This window comes from Thalassophryne amazonica, chromosome 2, assembly GCF_902500255.1.
Source record: "Thalassophryne amazonica chromosome 2, fThaAma1.1, whole genome shotgun sequence".
NCBI classification, from domain to species: Eukaryota; Metazoa; Chordata; class Actinopteri; order Batrachoidiformes; family Batrachoididae; genus Thalassophryne; species Thalassophryne amazonica.
Window position 1 is genome coordinate 38,136,321 of NC_047104.1, and position 20,483 is coordinate 38,156,803.

At 45.5% G+C, this 20,483-nt stretch overlaps 1 protein-coding gene across 1 annotated transcript in view; it reads left to right on the forward strand.

Moving 5' to 3' along the window:
* Positions 1-20,483, forward strand: part of LOC117503539 (vacuolar protein sorting-associated protein 13C-like) — a 305,374-nt gene that overhangs the window by 239,055 nt on the left and 45,836 nt on the right. The window contains 3 exon segments of the mRNA XM_034162801.1: positions 2,866-2,977; positions 9,972-10,085; positions 16,752-16,879. Of these exon segments, the coding sequence (XP_034018692.1) occupies positions 2,866-2,977; positions 9,972-10,085; positions 16,752-16,879 (354 nt within the window).

The following is a 20,483-nucleotide window of genomic DNA, read 5'->3' on the forward strand; positions in this document are numbered from 1 at the left end:
GTCCAAAGTCCTCCCCATCCTCTGATCCAACTCACCACCAGATGATGGTCAGTTAACAGCTCTGCCCCTGTTCACCCGAGTGTACAGAGTATACTGCCTCAGATCAAATGATACAATCACAAAATCGATTGACCTTCGGCCCAGGGTGCCATGGTACCATGCACACTTATGAGCATCCCTATGTTTGAACAAAGTGTTTGTTATGGACACTCCATGACTAGCACAGAAGTTCAGTAACAAACAACCGCTCGGGTATAGGTCCAGGAGGCCATTTCTCCCAATCACGCCTCTCCAGGTGTGTCCGTCATTGCCCACGTGTGTGTTGAAGTCCCCCACTGGAGCCCCATGCAGGACTCCAGGAAATGGAAAATGGACTGCATTTATATAGCATTTTTTCATCTGCATCAGATGCTCAAAACGCTTTGTAAATAATGCCTCACATTCACCCCAATGTCAGGGTGCTGCCATACAAGGTACTCACAACACACTGGGACCAACTAGAGGATTAAGGACCTTGTCCAAGGGTCCTTAGTGATTCCAGTCAGGGACTCGAAGAAGGCCAAATACTCTGAACTGTTGTTCGGTCTGTGCACACATCCAACAGAGTTTTCCCCTTTGCCACCTAAAGGCACAGGGAGACAACCTTTTCATCTACCCTTTCATCTCCACCGTATTCCCACACCCACCCAGCGCCTCATACCCTGGCCAAATCCAGAGAAGAATAAGGTCTAACCCAGTAGTATCCAAAGACATTCCAGAAAGGGCCCAGAAGGTGCAGGTTTTCTTTGCAGCCACTGACTCCAGCAGGTGATTTCCCTGATTAACATCACTTTGAGCAGATGGGATGAGTTCATCAGTGAAAATCACCTGGTTGAGTCAGTAGTTGCAAAGAAGACCTAAACCCTCTTTACCATTTCTGGAATGTCTTTGGACACCACTGGTCTAACCCCAATCGAGCAGAGTGGTTCTGGAGCTGAGGTTGTGTGTGGAGGCAAGGCCAACTAGATCTAACTGGTAGCGTGCCTTCTTCCCTCACAACGAGGTGACTTTCCACACCCACAGAGTTAGCCTCTGCCACTGGGGTCTGGTCCGTCGACACCCTCAACCTTCACTAGCAGCCATGGAACAGCGCACCCGACCCCAGCAGGGTGGAGATGAAAAGTCCACATAGCCTTTTTGGGCTGTGCCAGCAGGCAAAGCCCGGCCACCAGGTGCTTGGTTATAGGTCCTCCATCCAGGCCTGGCTCCAGATGGGGGCCCTGGACTTCCTCCGGGTTGTGTCACATTTCCTCCTCCTCAATTTTCCATGGAGTCATTGTGAACCATTCTTAGGCTAGCCCCTCACTTGAGACTAATTTGCCATGGGAGACCCTATCAGGATAACAAAGGCTCCAAACAACGGTTCATAGGGGCACATAAACCTCTCCACCACAATAAGGCGATGATTCCCAGAGATACTCTGCTGATGATCGAGTCTTGGAAGTTATTAATCCAATCACTAGAAGCAGTCGCGCAGACCAGCACCTGGGGACCAACTCCGGATGTTGAGACACTGCCTTGGTTCAGGGCAGAGAAAGGAGCAGACACTAAATAAGCATTAAATCAAGAATTAATATTGTGCCTAGTGAGAAATGAATCATAGCTGTTTTAATTAAATTGCTTTTAGTCAGAATTCCATTATGGATATGTTAGAATTGGAATTCTACCTAGTCAACAAGCAGTTGATCTCAGATTGCTTTTATCTCTATTGAGTAAATGTTAAAACAACTTGCCATGCTAAGATGTGGTAAGCATCAAGTTCTTCCCGATCAGCTGCAGCAGTATGTGTCATTCATAGTCATTGTCTGTATTTCATAATGATAATACATAATGTACCATATGTTTTAAGGAGTTTTGACTCTTCCTGGTATGCAAGCTGTGGCATTATTGTGACGACATCTTGTCAACATCTTCACAGTTTGTGGCAGTGTTGTACTGTCATCCTAACATATTTATATTTTGTATTGATGAATCTTGCCGACATTTTGTCAGTTCTAAGGGAGGCCGTGGAGTGTCTCGCAATGCTGCTGCAGTGTAATGACAATAACATCACTCTGGTATTGTCGTGACAGCATGGTGGGTGGTGCACTATCCCAAACCAAGTGCCCTGCTACTGAATTACATCTCAGGGTAGTTTGGCTTATAGTTTGTGAAAATTGTTGAAACCCCACTTAGATCTAAAGCAGTTTCAATGGGCATAAAGCACTTGAGACGTTAAGCTATTTATGCTGGTGTGAAGAAATTTAAATGCATGTAATGTGATATGTGTGCTGTATGTACATGGATGTCAACCTGTGTCGCAGACCGAACGGTCCGCCCCTAAAAAAATTGGTCCGCCCTGCCTCCACTACGCATGCGTCATTTTGGAACTCAGGCGCTCCTCTGAGATGGGCTCTCTTCACCCAAAGTGATGAAATGAATTAATGGGATTATTAACCATCAGATGACAAGATAAAGCCTCTTAAATTATTCTGAAGGCTATTTGAAGCAGAAACGAGGCGATATTCAGTGACGCTTTGAAATGACAGAGGCGCAGTGAATGCTGCAGCTAGCAACTTGTGTAGCTGCAGTGCTCTGATCCCTTCCTCCATCTTTTATTGTGAAATAATGCTGAATTTATGTAGAAATGATTGTTGTTCAAAAGCTTCAGATATCTATCGCCGAGATAGATGATGACTGGAGTGCAGTTTGAAGCATAAACGAGGTGATAATCCATGAACTAATGATGCATACGTAGTGAAGGCAGGGCAGACCGATTTTTTTAAAGGGGACCATTCGGTCGGCGACACCAGGTTTGCTCACTCCTGATTGAACCTTTGTTTGCAGGTACTTCATGGCCCTGGTCCAGGAGATGGCAGTGAAAATCGATCAAGGCTTCCTGGCATCCATCTTGGCCCTGTTCACACCGGTGGCTGACCCTCAGGCCAACCAACAGAGGGTAAAGGCAGACATCAGTACGACAAGGGTTCAGGGTCTAATTCCCCAAAGTAAATGCCAATACAGGACATGCAAGTACTACCTAACTTGAAGTGCAAGCTGTACATTGGTTTGCGAGTGAATTGCACTTTGTTTCCAAACAACTGACAAACATTTAACTTTTTCAGCTACACATGACAATTCTATGGGGATCACACAGATTAAGGAGTGTTACAACTGGTTTAAAGACGGCGCACAATGGCAGAGGGTGCGCCGCGCTCCGAGCGGCGATCGACAGGCTGAAACGACCAGATCATTTCCAAAGTGAATGCTGTTTTGATCCGGGACGTTGTCTGACTACTACAGAAATGGCAGAAGATGTGGACATAGCACTTTTTCGGCACATTCCACTGTTACAGGAGTTTTTGTCATGGAAAGAGGAGCGGAGAAATTCGCCACGGAACCGTTAATGGCGTGGGACAAAAGCACCTCCGTGTTGGTCTCACAGGACATGCTGTAACATGCCCAGCTCTTGCACCATTCGGAAGGTTCAGATGGCTTTCGGTGGCTTTTCAGTCGTGTGACTATCTGAGAGATTGTGGATGAGCTGGACATGCCACAACATGTCCTGTGAGGCTTCATCACAGCGTTGCTTTTTGTTCTCCGCGGCTCCGTCCCGACACGCAAATTCCTCCGCACGTCTTTTCATGACAAAAACTCCTGTAACAGTGGAATGTGCTGAAAAAGTGCTATGTCCACATCTTCTGCCATCATCGTTCTGCAATCATCCCTGAAAGCCATCTGAATCTTCCGAATGGTTTCCACCTGGCTGTCTCTCACAGTTTCTGGAAAAATTTGTCGCGGCAGAGCCGCATGGTGCAAGGCAACGCCGTGATAAAGCCTTATAGGACATGTTCTGGCATGTCCAGCTCATGCTCAATTTCTCGGATAATCACACGACTGAAAAGCAACCGACAGCCATCTGAAATCCACCTGAAAGCCGCCCTGTGAGACCAACACGGAGGTGGTTTTGTGCCGCGTAATGAACGGCTCCGTGGTGCGTCCCTCCGCTTTTCTTTCCATGAAAAAAAACTCCTATAACAGTGGAATGTGCCGAAAAAGTGCTGATATCCACACCTTCTGCCTTTTTGTGAAAGTCAGATGACGTCCTGGATCAACAAAGCCTTCACATTGGAAATGATCTGGTTGTTTCAGCGGGGTTTGAGCCTGTTGATCTGCGCTCGGAGCGCGGCGCGCTCTCAGCAGTTGTGGGCAGTCTTTAAACCGTCTGGATCACTCCTTAATCTGTGTAATCCCCATAAAATCGGCCCTGAAAGCCATATTAATTTTCCGAACGGTGTCCACCTGGAGGTCTCTCACAGTTTCTGGAAAAAAATTGATGCAGCAAAGCTCCAAATCGTTCAGACATTTATTCGCAATAAAAAAACGACGAGAGGGGTGGACCACTGCTCACACAAAGCCTGCTCACAGGCGAATGACGCAACCGATAGGCGTGAAAAAACTCACGCATGCGCACGAAGGTTCAAGCTTGGCTGATGCAATCACACCTGATTCAAATCCATATGGTTTTTGAAAAAAATAAAAAGGTCGGATACTTTTCTAACAGACCTCGTATATTTGAGGGATTTGATCATTTGTAACACACTTTTCACTTTCCTGTTCTGATCTGCATAAAACACTCTTCATGATTTTCATCTACAAAAAAAACAACTTTTACTATAATTTGTAATAAGAAATTTAATTTCATGTAAAACCTTACTACCCCAATTCCAATGAAGTTGGGACGTTGTGTGAAATGTAAATAAAAACAGAATACAATGATTTGCAAATCCTCTTCAACCTATATTCAATTGAATACACCACAAAGACAAGATATTTAATATTCAAACTGATAAACTTTATTGTTTTTGTGCAAATAATTCCTCATTTTGAAATGGATGCCTGTAACACATTTCAAAAAAATGGGACAGAGCAACAAAAGACTGGGAAAGTTGATGAATGCTCAAAGAACACCTGTCTGGAAACAGGTGAGTATAAAAGGAGCATTCCCAATACGACAATGGAGACCCCGGACTGTTGAACAACTGAAGTCGTACATCAAGCGAGTTAGTGCCCATGGCATGGGTAACTTACATATCTGCGGTAGCACCATCAATGCTGAAAGGTACATTCAGGTTTTGGAGCAACACATGCTGCCATCCAAGCAATGTGTTTTTCAGGGACGTCCCTGCTTATTTCAGCAAGACAATGCCACGCCACATTCTGCACGTGTTACAACAGCGTGGCTTTGTAGTAAAGGAGTGTGGGTACTAGACTGGCCTGCCTGGAGTCTAGACATGTCGCCCATTGAAAATGTGTGGCGTATTATGAAGCGCAAAATACGACAACTGAGACCCCGGACTGTTGAACAACTGAAGTCGTACATCAAGCAAAAATGGGAAAGAATTCCACCTACAAAGCTTCAACAACTAGTGTCCTCAGTTTCCAAATGCTTTTTGGAGTGTTGTTAGAAGGAAAGGTAATGTAAGACAGTGGTAAACATCCCACTGTCCCAGCTTTTTTGAAACTTGTTGCAGGCATCCATTTCAAAATAAGCAAATATTTGCACAAAAACAATAAAGTCTATCAGTTTGAACATTAAATATCTTGTGTTTGTGGTGTATTCAATTGAATATAGGTGAAGAGGATTTGCAAATCATTGTATTCTGTTTTTATTTACATTTTACATGACGTCCCAACTTCACTGGAATTGGGGTTATACGTTTTACTAGGTGTGGCCTTAAACTGCATCAGGCTCTGGAGGTGTTCATCCATCCTTAAGGCACCTTGACAATTGCACACATTTAATCCCCACACTACCGGGCAATTCGTTGTGCCAGTACGACCTGCTTTGTCCCTCTGGATGCCGCACTTTGTGCTGCTGGATGCTGCGTTATACAAAATAATTATTTCGTAGCGGATTAATCATTTGCTCTCAGAACTTGGCTGATGAAACACCTCTAATCACTTCTGACATCACAGAGGAATTTTCTGCAACTGCAGCTGTTCTTGTGCACTTCATGACATGGAGAACACATTTGGAATCGTCTCAAAGGTAATTATTTATAATACGAGGTCTGTGAGAAAAGTGTCCGACCTTTTTATTTTATGCAAAAAATATATGGATTTGATTCATATGAGGTCTGTGATAAAATTAACGGACCTTATTTTTTTCAAAAACCATATGGATTTGAATCACGTGTGATTGCATCAGACATGCTTGAACCCTCGTGGGCATGCAAGAGTTTTTTCACGCCTGTCGGTTTACGTCATCCGCCTGTGGGCAGTCTTTGAGTGAGGAGTGGCCCACTCTCTCGTTTTTTCATTGTTTAGGAATGGCTCAGAGACTGCTGCTTTGTTTGATAAAACTTTTTTCAAAAACTGTAAGGCACAACTGAGTGGACACCATTCAATAAATTCAGCTGGTTTTCTGTAAAAATTTTAACGGCTGATGAGAGAATTTGGTCTGGTAGTGTCGCTTTAAGGACGGCCCACGGCGCCTGACGGCGATCTGCGCTCCGAGGCGGCAGCGTCTCGCCGTTTCAAGTTGAAAACTTCCACATTTCAGGCTCTGTTGACCCAGTAAGTCGTTAGAGAACAGAGAACTTTCAGAAGAAGTCGGCATGAGGAGTTTATTCGGACATTCCATTGTTAACGGACATTTTGTAATGAAAGAACGTGCGGGCAGAGTCGCATGTCGGGCCGGACCCGACCGCGGGGGGTCGCAACAGGAAAAACACCTCTGTTGGAAACCTTAACAGGCAAGTTGTAACATGCCCAAGCTGTTAAACAATTTCTCAGTTACTCACTTGTTGAAAGCCATCAAAAGCCGCCTGAATTTTACAAATGGTTTTCAACACGGATGTGTTTTTCCTGTCGCGGCGCACACAGATTCACCGAGTCATCACGGAAACGACTGCGAGGAAATGGTGGAATGATTTGGGCTTTGTTCCATCAGAATTTTTTCAGAAACTGTTAGAGACAGGCACCTGGAAACCATTCGGAAAATTCACATGGCTTGCGGTGAAAATCTTATGGGCTTCACAGAGATTACGGAGTGTTACTACCGCTTTAAGGACGGCCCACAATGGCGCACGGCACGCCGCGCTCCGAGCCACGATCAACAGGCAGAAACCATCATTTAATTTCTAAACAGATGGCTGTGTCGATCCGGGACCGTCGTGTGCAGTTTCTCTGGTTATCACAAGAGCTGGACATCAGCCATTTTCCGGCAGATTTCACTTTTAACAAGAGATTTTGTCATGGAAAGCCGCGCAGAGGCTTCGCATGTCACGACGGAGCCGCTGATGGAGCAAGACAAAGAACACCTCCGTTTTGGAGTGTCAGAGGACAAGTTGGGACATGCCTATCTCGGCTTTCAGTGGCTTACCAGTCGAGTGAGTATAAGAGAAATTGTGGAGAGCTGGACATCGACAGGTTTCTGCCTGTCGATCGCTGTTCGGAGCGCGGTGCGCTGTGCGCCATTGTGGGCCGTCCTTAAAGCGGTAGTAACATTCCGTAATCTCTGTGAAGCCCATAAAATTTTCACCGAAAACCATGTGAATTTTCCGAATGGTTTCCAGCTGCCTGTCTCTAACAGTTTCTGAAAAAATTCTGATGGAACAAAGCCCAAATCATTCCGCCATTTCCTCGCAATGAAAAAACGACGAGAAGGGTGGACCAGTGCTCACTCAAAGCCTGCCCACAGGCGAATGACGCAACCAACAGGCGTGAAAAAACTCACGCATGCGCACGAAGGTTCAAGCTTGGCTGACGTAAAAACATATGAGTCAAATCCATATATTTTTTTGCATAAAATAAAAAGGTCGGATACTTTTCTCACAGACCTCATATTTATATTGTAATGGCTTGGTAAAACGGTTCCATTTTCATTCATTCCTTATGAGTGTGTAAAATTATGTTTATGATAGATTTAGCATCTCATCATAATTGTTAAGATGATCTACGCTGTGATGCGCTGCACTGACACAATGACTCATGCTAGCGCTCAGTGTTTTTGGAAAGATTGCGCAATGTTCACGCAAGTGGCATGAAATTATTGCGTGCCAGAGATTTTGAAGATTTCTAAATTTTCTTTGCACACTTGCACATAGCCGTGCACAGTTTACAACGGTTTACAATGATTTCACTCTCTGGCACGACAGATTGTGTGCCACTGTGAGGATCAAATTTGTGCAAGTGTCAGGGTACCTTTAGAAGAACTCTTTCTGCTCGGCTCAAAACCAAAATAGATTTTGACCACAGGCTTGTTGTTTCCCTAAAGAATTAGATGAAGTCAGTGTATCCCTGACTTAATTTGGTTAGAGTCGTAGACCTGCTTTGTGGGACATACTGAGAATTTGGTGGATTTCTTATAAGTTACTGGATGTTATGACCAGCCTACACAAAGGAACTGTGAGTGGAGTGCAGACAGGAAGCAAACTTCCCTCCTTGTTCTGTGTGATTTACAGCATCTGTCAAGTATGTGGTCTGGTCCCTGGCCTATTTATTGCTTGCATGGACTGGGTTTTTGGGTAGGTTTATGGAGTCCAGTGACCTTTTGCCACTGTTGCTGAGGAAAGGTTCAGCAAGTTGTTCTTAGCATTGTGATCTTCACATAATCAATGGATTTCCTGGTGACACGCCCGAGAAAATGAGTGAAGAGTTGGATTAACTGGATTGTAACTGTTCACAATTTAGGTCCAGGCTTTTAATGCCTTCCTAGACTCAGCTGTCAGCAGAGTATCTCCATGTAGTGAGAGCATCAGACCCTTGAACTATGAAACAAGTTAGCTTATTTTTGCACAAATATTCGCATCTCTGAGAGTTCAGCTTTTGAGATCAAGAAACATCTATGGAGAGTTTATGGTGTCATGAGGCCACCAGAGACACATGTTTGGGAAAGCTAATACCTTTGCAAAAGGATGAAGGTCTCAGTCTGTGGAGTCCTGGTGGTTCTGGACTTAACCTGACTCACAAAATGTGTGTATCAAACATGGTAAATACAGCATTATTAATGTATGGTTATGATACCTGGAAGCTAATCACTGACCTAAGATGACAACTGGATGTCTTTCTTACTAGATTTCACTGGAGAGTCCTTGGGTTCTGCTGGAATCACTTTGTCAAATGAACCTATGTTAATTAATGAGACCCCAGGTGAGGTGTGCAACATGCATTGTAATGTCACTTAAGGCACTATGGCTGTATGGCATGTTTTCCTAAGCACGATCTAGCATGCAGATGCCAAAATGCCGAGGACCCCAGCAATTGCACGAGGCCAGGTGTGAGTTTGATGCCGCAGATAGACCGCTACTTTTGGGAGATTGAACCGCTGGGCTGTCTGGGTGAGTGTCAGTCAGGACCAGGGGCAGTTCTGTGAAATGATGGCTATGCAGCAGCACATACTCTGAGACCAGACCAAAGGAAGAGGATAAACCCAACAAAATTTGTAACGCTACTGCAACACCTGCACACATCTTCTGGACTGATCATCTGCGTCCTGGTGTTTGGCCAGCTGACACCCCCCCCCAAAAAAAAACTTGCTCCTGTTGAATTTTATCATGCCGTTTCTTCTGTGGTGGAGGTGAGACATAAGTAAAATGACAAGTGAAACATGGTGCTGAGGAAAACCGCTCAGTTAGGCCGCCAGTTTCTCATAGATTATTATCCTTTATGTGAAGCCATCTGCTGTCTAAAATACTTCACTTCAGTATGACAGACAGACGATACCATCTCCTTTAGTTCATGTACTTATTTGACATTTTCAGACACCAACATTTGGATGATAACCTCTTTACACAAACTGTATTATGCTGTCACACCAATGACTGAATGGATTTGTTAGTGTTTGAGGTACAATCACCACAACAATTTGATGTGTTTCTGGTGCTTTGTCCAGGGATCTGTAAATAATTTTGGGCATAATGCACATGTAAATAATTTTGTGTTTTCAGACCAAGCTGATACAGAGCGATCTAGAACTGCTGCAGGCCGAGCTGATAGATGCATCACTGAGTGACCACTTGGGCTTGAACTTCTTTGAACATTTCCACATTTCCCCCGTCAAGGTGAGAATTGGTGACATAAGTTGATGTGAAGCTCAGCATGAAATTGAGAGTTACGAATGTAACTACGGTTCTATGAATTCCGGATGACCGCCAGAAGGCGGTGCTTTAGCACCTGGATAACTACATGTGCGCAGCACAGAGGTCGAGAATATATACCAACAAAGTCACGCCATTGGATGTGACCTGGGTGACATCACTGGTTGTCTTTATATACCAGACGCACCCAGCGCTCGCTTCTTTTCAGAATGAACTCGCAAGACTCTGAGTGACAAGCAACTCTGGCGGTCATCCGGAATTCATCGAACCGTAGTTACATTTGTAACTCTCGTTCTACTTCATTCCTCCTGACTGCCAGAGAGTGGTGCTTTAGCACCTGGATGACTTAATACCAACGAGGTCACGAAGAGTCACACTCACCTCGCATCAGCAGTGGGGGGTGGAGGCAGACAACACTGCCGAAGTCACCGCAGGAGGAGCAGCCACATTCAGTCTGTAATAGCGGGCGAAGGTACAGGACGAACCCCACGTAGCAGCAGCACAAATATCACTCAAAGGGACACCTCTCAGTGCAGCCCAGGAGGTGGACACCCCTCTGGTGGAATGGCACGTAACCTTAGGAGGCTGAAGACCTCTGGACCTGTATACTTGTAAAATGGCATCCACGACCCAATGTAAGCGTTGCTGCTTTGAGACAGCACAGCCTCTTTTGTGATCACCGTAACACACAAACAGGGCATCCGTTTTTCGGATCCCAGCAGTCACACTAATGTACTGCTTCAACATTCGGACAGGACACAGGGAACCTGAAACAGATAATCCTGGATCAGAATGTGGGCACACACAGCCAAGGAAACTGGCTGGTTAACATGAAAGGTTGAAATTCTCTTGGGTAAAAAGGACGGATTAGGCCACAGCGTAACCCCAGATCTGTCAGAATTCCATCGCAAACAGTCCCCAGCGACTGACAGGGCATGGAGCTCTCCCACGCGCTTAGCCGAAGACAGTGCAAGTAGAAAGGCAGTCTTCACAGACACCCATTTAAGATCATCACTTTCAACTGGTTGGAAAGGGGATAAGCTTAAACCCTCCATGACTAGAGGAAGGTCCCATGAAGGTACACGTCCAAGCCTTGGAGGCCGCAAACGTAGAGCACCTTTCAAAAAACGACACACTAAGAGATGTGAACCCACTGACTGGCCATCAACGTAGACGTGCTGGGCAGAGATTGCAGCAACATAAACCTTCAAGGTAGTGACAGAAAGTCCTTTCTCCAGCAGTTCTTGTAAATATTTGAGGAGAATAGGCACAGGGCAATGCTCCGGGTCTAACTTTTGGTTCTCACACCACCGCGCAAACAGCTTCCATCTGTTGTCATACAACGCCCTGGTAGAAGCAGCACGTGAATTAAGGATAGTCTGAACAACAGCCTGGTCACAAGAACTTAACACGGAGTCCGGCCCCTCAACGGCTACACATACAGTTGAAGGCATTCTGGGTGAGGGTGCCAAATCCTCCCCTGTAGCTGTGACAACAAATCCTTCCTCTCCGGGAGAGCCCAAGGTTCCCCCTTGAGGAGTTTGTAAATCATGGGAAACCAAATCCTCCCCGGCCAGAATGGAGCAACTAGCAGCACCCTGTGGCTGCTGTGGTCTATCCTGTGCAGTGTCAACATTAGCAGCGGGAGAGGAGGGAAGGCATAAAGGGGGCAATCCGGCCACTGGTGAGCCAATGCACCCTGCCCCAGCGGGCTGTCTGCTTCCGAGAGGGAGTACCACTGTGGGCAATGTGTCGAGGTGCTTGAAGCGAAAAGGTCCACTTCCGCTACACCATACTTCTGCCAGATCATTTGGACCACAATCGGGTTCAGTCTCCACTCTCCCGGTGGTGGTTTCTGTCTGGCGAGTAAGTCCGCAGTGCTGTTCTGTACGCCAAGCAGATGAACTGCTCTGACACTTTGAAGGCGAGGCAACACCCATAAGAGAAACCTCCGAGTTTCTGCCAATGAGTGATTAGACCTGGTGCCCCCCTGATGGTTTATGTGATAGACTGTTGACATGTTGTCCGAACGGACAGAACATGTCTTCCTCTCAGGGCCGGGAGGAAATTCTTGAGAGCCAGTCGCACAGCGCGAAGCTCCAGCAAGTTTATGTGTTGGAGTCTCTCCTAAGGACTCCAGACACCCCTCACCATCCTGTGATTCCACACAGCCCCCCAACCTTTGAGTGATGCATCTGTAACAACCACCTCTTGGCGAGAAGGAACAGAGCCTAGAGGGACACCCTTGCAGATGAAGTCCACGTTCCCCCAGGGTCTGAGGTGCAGAAGGCACTGGTTGGAGAGTCGTGCAACTTTGAGTTGAGGCCTAGGTTGTTGATCCAAATCTGTAGGGGACATAAAAACAAAAGTCCCTAAGGTACCACAAGCGACATTGCAGTCAGATTGCCCATCAACCGGAGCAGCAAACCAAAGGGCAGCGTCACAGCCCGTTAAATGTGTGAGACGAGACGAATTACATCGTCCACTCTCTGCGGGGATGGCGATGCAGTCATAGTCAGGGAGTTGATGGCAATGCCGATGAAGGTCGTTTGTTGACTGGGAACAAGAGAACTCTTTGCAGAGTTCACTGTGAGTCCTAACTGAGAGACATGGTTCAGTAGGAGAGCAGGTCGTTGTGCGACTGCTCGGAGTCGGAGCGCAGACAAGTCTAAGTAGGGTAGGATTCCTAATCCAAGAGCTTGCAGTGGGGCTAGTGCTGCAGCCATACATCTGGTAAATGTACGAGGGGCGAGAGAGAGGCCGAAAGGAAGCACCCTGAACTGGTATGCCTCACCTTCGAAAGCAGAGTGGAGAAACTGCCTGTGACGAGGTGCCACTGGCACATGGAAATAGGCGTCCTTTAAGTCGACACTTGTGAACCAGTCTCCTGGTGTGATAGTTTGAAGGACATCTACTGTGCGGAGCATGTGAAACTGCAGCACTTTGATATAACAATTAAGATGTCGGAGATCGAGGATAGGACGAAAGCCACCATCCTTCGTTGGAACAAGGAAGTAAATTGGAGTAGAACCCCCTGAGCTGGTCTGAACTGTGAACTGGCTCTATGGCCCCCTTCTCCAGGAGTTCCAAAATCTCCCGTTGTAGGGCGGCAGACTGCACCGAGTCGGAAACAACAGTCATCCTCACCCCATTGAACTTTGGAGGACGACATCCGAAATGAATTCTGTAACCCTCGAACAAGGTTGAAATGACCCATGGGTCTTGAACTTGAGCCTCCCAGTGTCTGAGATGATTTCGTGAAAAACGGCTGAGGGCCAAACGTTTTGGGTAGTCAGACCCAACCACCTCTGCCTCGCATCCCTGAGGACCTCTGGGCTCCATTACTGGAAGCTCTGTGAAACAGTTCAGTTCTTGTGGGTCTGCCCATAGACTCCCAAAAGGCAGGCCGTTGGGAGAGCTGGCCCTCAACTGCGAAAGCACGTTCAGCTCTGGGAGTCGGCGGGAGCCTGGGTGTAGAGTGAAAAGCTGTAGCACGTCTGACTGGTTGAGGTCTGGAAGACTGGTGTAGGTCAACAAACTGTCGCCGAGATTTACTAGCCTCAACAGCATGCTCCAAAGTTTGTTGGGCCGCAGGTCCAAATACTTGGCCTGGAAGAACCGGCAGTGAACAGAGTTTGCCTCTGCAGGATTCGGACAGGGTGGACTACGCAAGCCACACCTGACGTCTAGTAATTGTAAGGGTTGACATCAGTCTGCCAAGCTCTTTGGACATATAAGCAAAGGTTTGGAGTGAGGCATCACTAAGACTTTGCATAGCACCATCAACCTCTGCTTCCCTCAAAGACTTTGAGAGGGCAAGGGCTAAATGGGACAGTGAGTTGCCTAGGCGACCGATGCGAGCAGCTATGTCATAGCTTTTGGTGAGGAGGTCATCAGTGACCCTACACTGAGGTCATGGGCAGCGGGCATCCGGCCGAGCAACATCAGCCAGAGCCACAACCAGGTTCGCAATAATGCTGTCAACGGCGGGCATACAGTTCAGACCATTCTGCGCCGAATCACACATAGAGCTAAGGGCTCTGCAGTCCTGTGATAGATGGGTCAATGATTTGGGGTCCGCCCAACATCGATGGAGCTCCTCGATATATGGTTGTGAAACTGGAACGTTGAACTCAGGCTTCTGAGTGACTTTGAAAAAGGAACTTGAAGCGGTGGTTTCTGCAGGGGGATTGCCGATCCCAAGCCTGGATAAAGCCAACTGAACAGCTTGCTTGACAAAGGATAGTCCAGGTCCGGTTTGCGGCAGGGACTCTGCCTCAGAGGTGTGAGAGCCTACTAATGAATGGCTTGGAGAAAGACCCCTCTCATGCTGATCTTCCACACAGTTTATATCACTTGTCATGTACAAGGAATCAGTCGCAGCAATAGACATGACATCTTCCTCCTGCTGAGTAACTACATTGGTCTGATCAGCCTTATTAGGGACAACAGGAACTGTCACGGCATCCCTAGGCTGTAGATTCAGAAGCAAGGACTTAAGCTGAGCAAACTCAGAAGTCAACCTTTCGACCTTTTCAGCCAAAGCATGGTCATGAGTAACCTTCTTAGCAGAAGGGGCTTCTGCATGTGGGCGTTTACGGCGCTTTGGTTCCTTCCTGGGGCTGGAGGCCAAAGTCGCACAAGACATTCCACTTTCCAATGCTGCAAGTCTAGCAGATCTCTCTGCCAGTGGCATGCTGGCACAATTAAGGCAGGCATCGCCAGTCTGGGCTTCCCTCAGGTGTCCAATCCCAAGACATGAGGGGCAAAAAATATGTCCATCATCTGGGCTCAAGGGAGCCAAACAGGTACTACAGCCATGCAACAAAGGCCCTGTCAACATTGTGGACTGCGTGCAGATGGCTAACGCAAGCCCTAACGGTTACAGATAGAAAGACAAAGCGTGAATCACAAGCAGTGTAAATAGTAACGCAAGGCACGGAGCATAAATCACTCGCAGAGTAATGGTAACACAAGGCACGGAGCGTGAAGCACTCACAGCCGTCGACTTGACACGAAGCACGGAGCGTGAAGCACTCACAGCCGTCGACTTGACAAGAGGCACGGAGTGTGAAGCACTCGCAGCCGTCGACTTGACACGAGGCACGGAGCGTGAAGCACTCACAGCCATCGACTTGACAGGAGGCACGGAGCGTGAAGCACTCCAGCCGCAGACTTGAGCATGAAGCGCTCCCTGTGTAAAAGCTAATACAAGGCCCGGAGCGTGAAACACTCAGTGTAAAAGCTAATACAAGGCCCGGAGCGTGAAGCACTCACAGTGTAAAAGTTAATACAAGGCACGGAGCATGAACACTCACAGCCACAGTAATAACATGATGCACACAGCCGAAAAACTCACAGCCCAAGTGCTAAGTCACTTACAGCAACGACGACAACACTAGCTGCTAGTGGAGCTGTTAAACTTAGCAAAATGGCGGCAGCGCAGACAAAGTACTTCAAGGAGTGGAAAACACTCACGGCAAGCCCAACACAGTACTCTATACTGGTTCTGATGCACACACTACCGCGTAGTTAACAGGGTTAGTGACGCAACTAAACAAATAGCCAGCTTTCGTTGAAACAACACAGCTAATGTGCACAGAGGAAAATACCCAGCAGGGCAGCAGTGAAGGCGCGCACCCGGCATTTAGGAAGGTGTACTCACGACAGGCGTAAGTCAGAGGATACAAAAAACGGTGAAGCTGTGTCTCGCAGCCTCTGGAGGATGTGTGCAGTGCACGTAGCTCCAACCGAAGGTGGGTTGCGAGGCTACAAGCGAGAGCAGCAATCGCAGCTAAATGCGTTCTCAACCTCTAAGAATGTGAGAATGTAGAAAAGAAGCGAGCACTGTGTGCGTCTGGTATATAAAGACAACCAGTGACGTCACCCAGGTCACATCCAATGGCATGACTTTGTTGGTATATATTCTCGACCTCTGTGCTGCGCACATGTAGTTATCCAGGTGCTAAAGCACCGCCCTCTGGCGGTCAGGAGGAATGAAATAGAACATGTTTCACTGGAGATTCAGAACCCAGATTCATCCAGACCTTCATAGCTTTTTTTTTTTTTTTTTAGTCCTTTTTGTCTGAGACAGTTTTTCACAAAGAATGATCATTTCACTCAGTTCTGCAGGGAGACAAAATGCATGTTTTCACTTCATTTTGAAAATGTCACTTTTTAAATTTATCGAGTATTACATGCTTCTGTGTTGCAGGCAGTCATGCTGTGGGTGGGACAGTAATTTGTCTTACCAATGTGAGTTTACACGTTGGTATAGCAGTTTGAATGCATACTAAAAATACTGGTTAAAAATAACATACATAAATCCCACCAAAGGTTATTCAAAAACAGATGTTTCTTACAAGTTACTACTTGAATCTATGATGAAGTCATCATAACTGCCAACTGCTAACAAAGGCAACAAACCAAATGAAATAATTTCAATATGAAAACATGTTGCATGCTGTGCTTTGGATTTGATTTGAATCAAATTGATCATCCCCACAATAATTTCCTCTTTCATGACCAATATATAAAAAAAATATACCTACAGATTTAGTTTAGATTCAAACAGTGGGACTGTCATTTTTGCTTATTGTCTAAACATCAAAACCCTTTTTTTTTGTAAAGCTCCATCTCAGTCTGTCTATGGGTTCAAGTGATGAGGACTCTTCCCAGGCAGTGGCCATCCAGTCACTCAACCTGCTACTGAAGAGCATCGGAGCCACGCTGACTGACGTAGATGACCTCATCTTCAAGTGAGAAACTTTTTGTTGACAGAGTCATAGATCACAGGGTTAACTAAAAACTATGTTACACCAGTGGTGTCCAAAGTAGTCCAGAAAGGGGCGAGAGGGTGCAGGTTTTCTTTGCAGCCACTGACTCCAGCAGGTGATTTCACTGATTAACATCACTTTGAGGAGGTGGGATGAGTTCATCAGTGAAATCACCTGCTGGAGTCAGTGGCTGCAAAGAAAACCTGCACCCTCTCGGCCCGTTCTGGACTACTTTGGACACCACTGAGTTATACCATCCAGCAGGTCGGAGTCAGGTCAGGTTGAGGAGCCTGGACTCACAGACTTGACACACATCCCCACTGGCAGCCACTCAGTCAGACTCATGGTGCATCCCTATCTACTGAAAGTAAACATCTATCTAATGCAGTCTGATGATACTTGGGTCTCCTTGGCCTTGATCATCAATCAATCACTGGGGTCCTCAATGATGAGGCACTGCCTGCTGGATTGTGCTCAAGAAAATTCATGATTGTAATGTTGCACATGGAACACCTGAACAAAGACACTAGTGTGCCTCATCTAAGTCCCTTTATTTCACACTGTTTGACCCAAAATAATTGCAGTAGTGCCCACTGATTCACTGGCGATACAGCAGGTAAAATAAGTATTGAGTACATCACCATGTTTCTCAGTTAAATATATTTCTATAGGTGCTATTGACATTAAATTTTCCCCAGATGTTGGTACTAACCCAAGTAATCCACACATACAAAGAAACCAAAAGAAATATGTACAGAAATTAAGTTATGTGTAATAAAATGGAATGACAGGGAAAAATATTGAACATGCTTACTTAAATTTATTTAATACTTTGTACAAAAGCCTTTGTTGGTAATGACAGCTTCAAGACACCTCCTGTATGGAGAAACTAGTCTCATGAATTGGTCAGGTGTAATTTTGGCTCATTCTTCCACATAAAAAGTCTTGAAATCTTCAAGGTTCCGTGCGCCTCGTCTATGAACTCTGATCATTAGTTCTTTTCATGGATTTTCTATTGGATTCAAGTCAAGTGATTGGCTGGGCCACTCTAGCAACTTTATTTTCATTCTCTGAAACCAAATGAGAGTTTCCTTGGCTGTGGGTTTGGGGTAATTGTCTTGCTGAAATGTCCACCCTCATTTCATCTTGATCATCCTGGTAGATTTTTTTTTTATCAAGAATGTCTTGGTAAATTTTTCCATTCATCTTTCCTTCAATTATATGAGGTTTACCAGTGCTGGATGCCGAAAAATAGCTTCACACCACGATGTTCCCACCTCCAAACTTCACTGTTGGTATGGTGTTTTTCGGGTGACGGGCAGTGCCATTTGATCTCCAACCATGGTAAAAAAAAAAAAAAAAGGTAAATGGACTGCATTTATATAGTGCTTTTTTCCATCTGCATCAGACGCTCAAAGCGCTTTACAATAATGCCTCACAGTCACCCCAATGGTGTGTATTATGGCATCCAAAGAATTAAATTTTGTCCTCATCTGACCAGACTCCTCCCAGTATTTCACAGGCTTCTCTAAATGTTGTGCAGCAAACTTTAAACGAGCTTCAACATGCTTTTTCTTCAACACTGGAGTCTTGCATAATGAGCGAGCATACAGGCCGTGGAGGTTGAGTGCATTACTTATTGTTTTCTTTGAAACAATTGTACCTGCTAATTCCAGGTCTTTCTGAAGTGGCCCTTGGCTTTTGGACAACTCTTCGGACAATTCTTTTCAGTCCTCTGTCAGAAATCTTGCAAGGAGTGATGGGTCGTGGCCGGTTTATGGTGAAATGATGTTCTTTCCACTCCCAGATTATGGCCCCAACAGTGTTTATTGGAACAATCAGAGGTTTAGAAATCTTTGTGTAACCAATGCCATTAATATGTTTTGCAACAATAAGGTTGCGAAGATCTTGAGAGAGTTCTTTACTTTTACCCATCATGAGATGTTTGTGTGACACCTTGGTAGTGAGACACCTTTTTATAGGCCATCATTTGGGACTGAACCAGCTGATATTAATTTGCACTGACAAGGGGCAGAACTGCTTTCTATTTACTGATAGATTTTAGCTGGTGTCTTGGCTTTTCATGCCCTTTTGCACCTCCCTTTCTTCAAGTGTTCAATACTTTTTCCTTTGTCATTTCACATTATTACACATAACTTAATTTATGGACATCTATGGTTTGATTTGTTTGTATGTGTGAATTACTTGGGTTGTTACTGACATCTGGTGAAACCTTCATGTCAATAGCACCTTCAGAAATATATTTACTGAAAAATTGTGATGTGTTCAATACTTATTTTACCTACTGTATTTTACCAGATACATCCAGTTTGCATGTTAGGTCACTGGTTAGTATCCAGGTTTCTCAACCAAACAGTAGAACTCTAAGCAACAGGACTCTAAAAAACAAAGCCCAACACAACTGCGTACTCCAGACAGGTTTACTCAATTACTCAACTCAGCCAACTCGATCAATAATTTGCACCACTTTTTTCCTAAATTGGAGCTACTTAAACTTTTGACACTTTTACTAATTGAAACTGACAGAACCCATTTGATTTGTGTCAGCCTGATCCCATCAGTTCTCAGAAGCTAAGCAGGCTAGGTCCTCGCAAGTACTTGTTTGGAGACGTCTTGGGAAGACCAGCAGCTGTGTGTGTTTCTCCAGGTAGAACTGGAGTTGTGTCAGGAAGGGCATCCAGCATAAAACTTGTGCCAATTCCCAGCATGGGTCTGTACCTGCTACGCTGTGGCAACCCTAAAGAAAAAATGGGGGGCGACCAAAACACAAACAACAACTAACTGAAGTTGACCTTTGTCACTATTTGGACTATTTGTTACTATGTTGTTTTTTACCCCATAACTGCATAACATCAACATTGTTAGTCTAAACTCTACCTTTGTGGAATCTTTATGATCATTCAAATCATGTGGTATACTTTTCAATATGATTTGGGCATTATTTTTCAATGTTGAAATTTTTTTTGTTGTTTGAAAATTCTTTGTGGTTTATTTGTTCTTTGTAACTGTTAGAATGGCCTAAACAACCCCTCTGAGTCTGGTCTGCTTGAGGTTTCTTCCTCTAAAAAGGCCCGAAGGAGTTTTTCCTTACCACTGTTACTGAGGGGTTTGGTAATATTCGACCTTAGCTGTGTGAATTGCCTTGGGGTGACTTAAGTTGTGATTTGGTACTATATGAATGAACTGAATTGACCCCTGTGTAATTCTTCATTGACACCTCCCAAATGGCTATAGCTACCACCTTGGGTTAGGGCCCTGTCCCACTGGGGAGAGGATTAATTGCGCATGAATTGAGTATACAAATTGCGGGCGTTCATTGTCGTCCGCAACAAAAATGGCCAAAAATGACAAATGTCCCAGTATGAATTACAGATATATTAATAATATATAGCGAATATATGATGAACAATCACGGTTATATAACACATGTAGTGAGGAAACTGATCCGACACATTGAGATTATCACGGCAGTATTACGGGTGTATTATGAATGCATCGCGCACGTGTTGCGCGTGCACGGCATCTGCATTGCGGTCATAAAAGAAGCGCACTCGCTCCTTTCGGC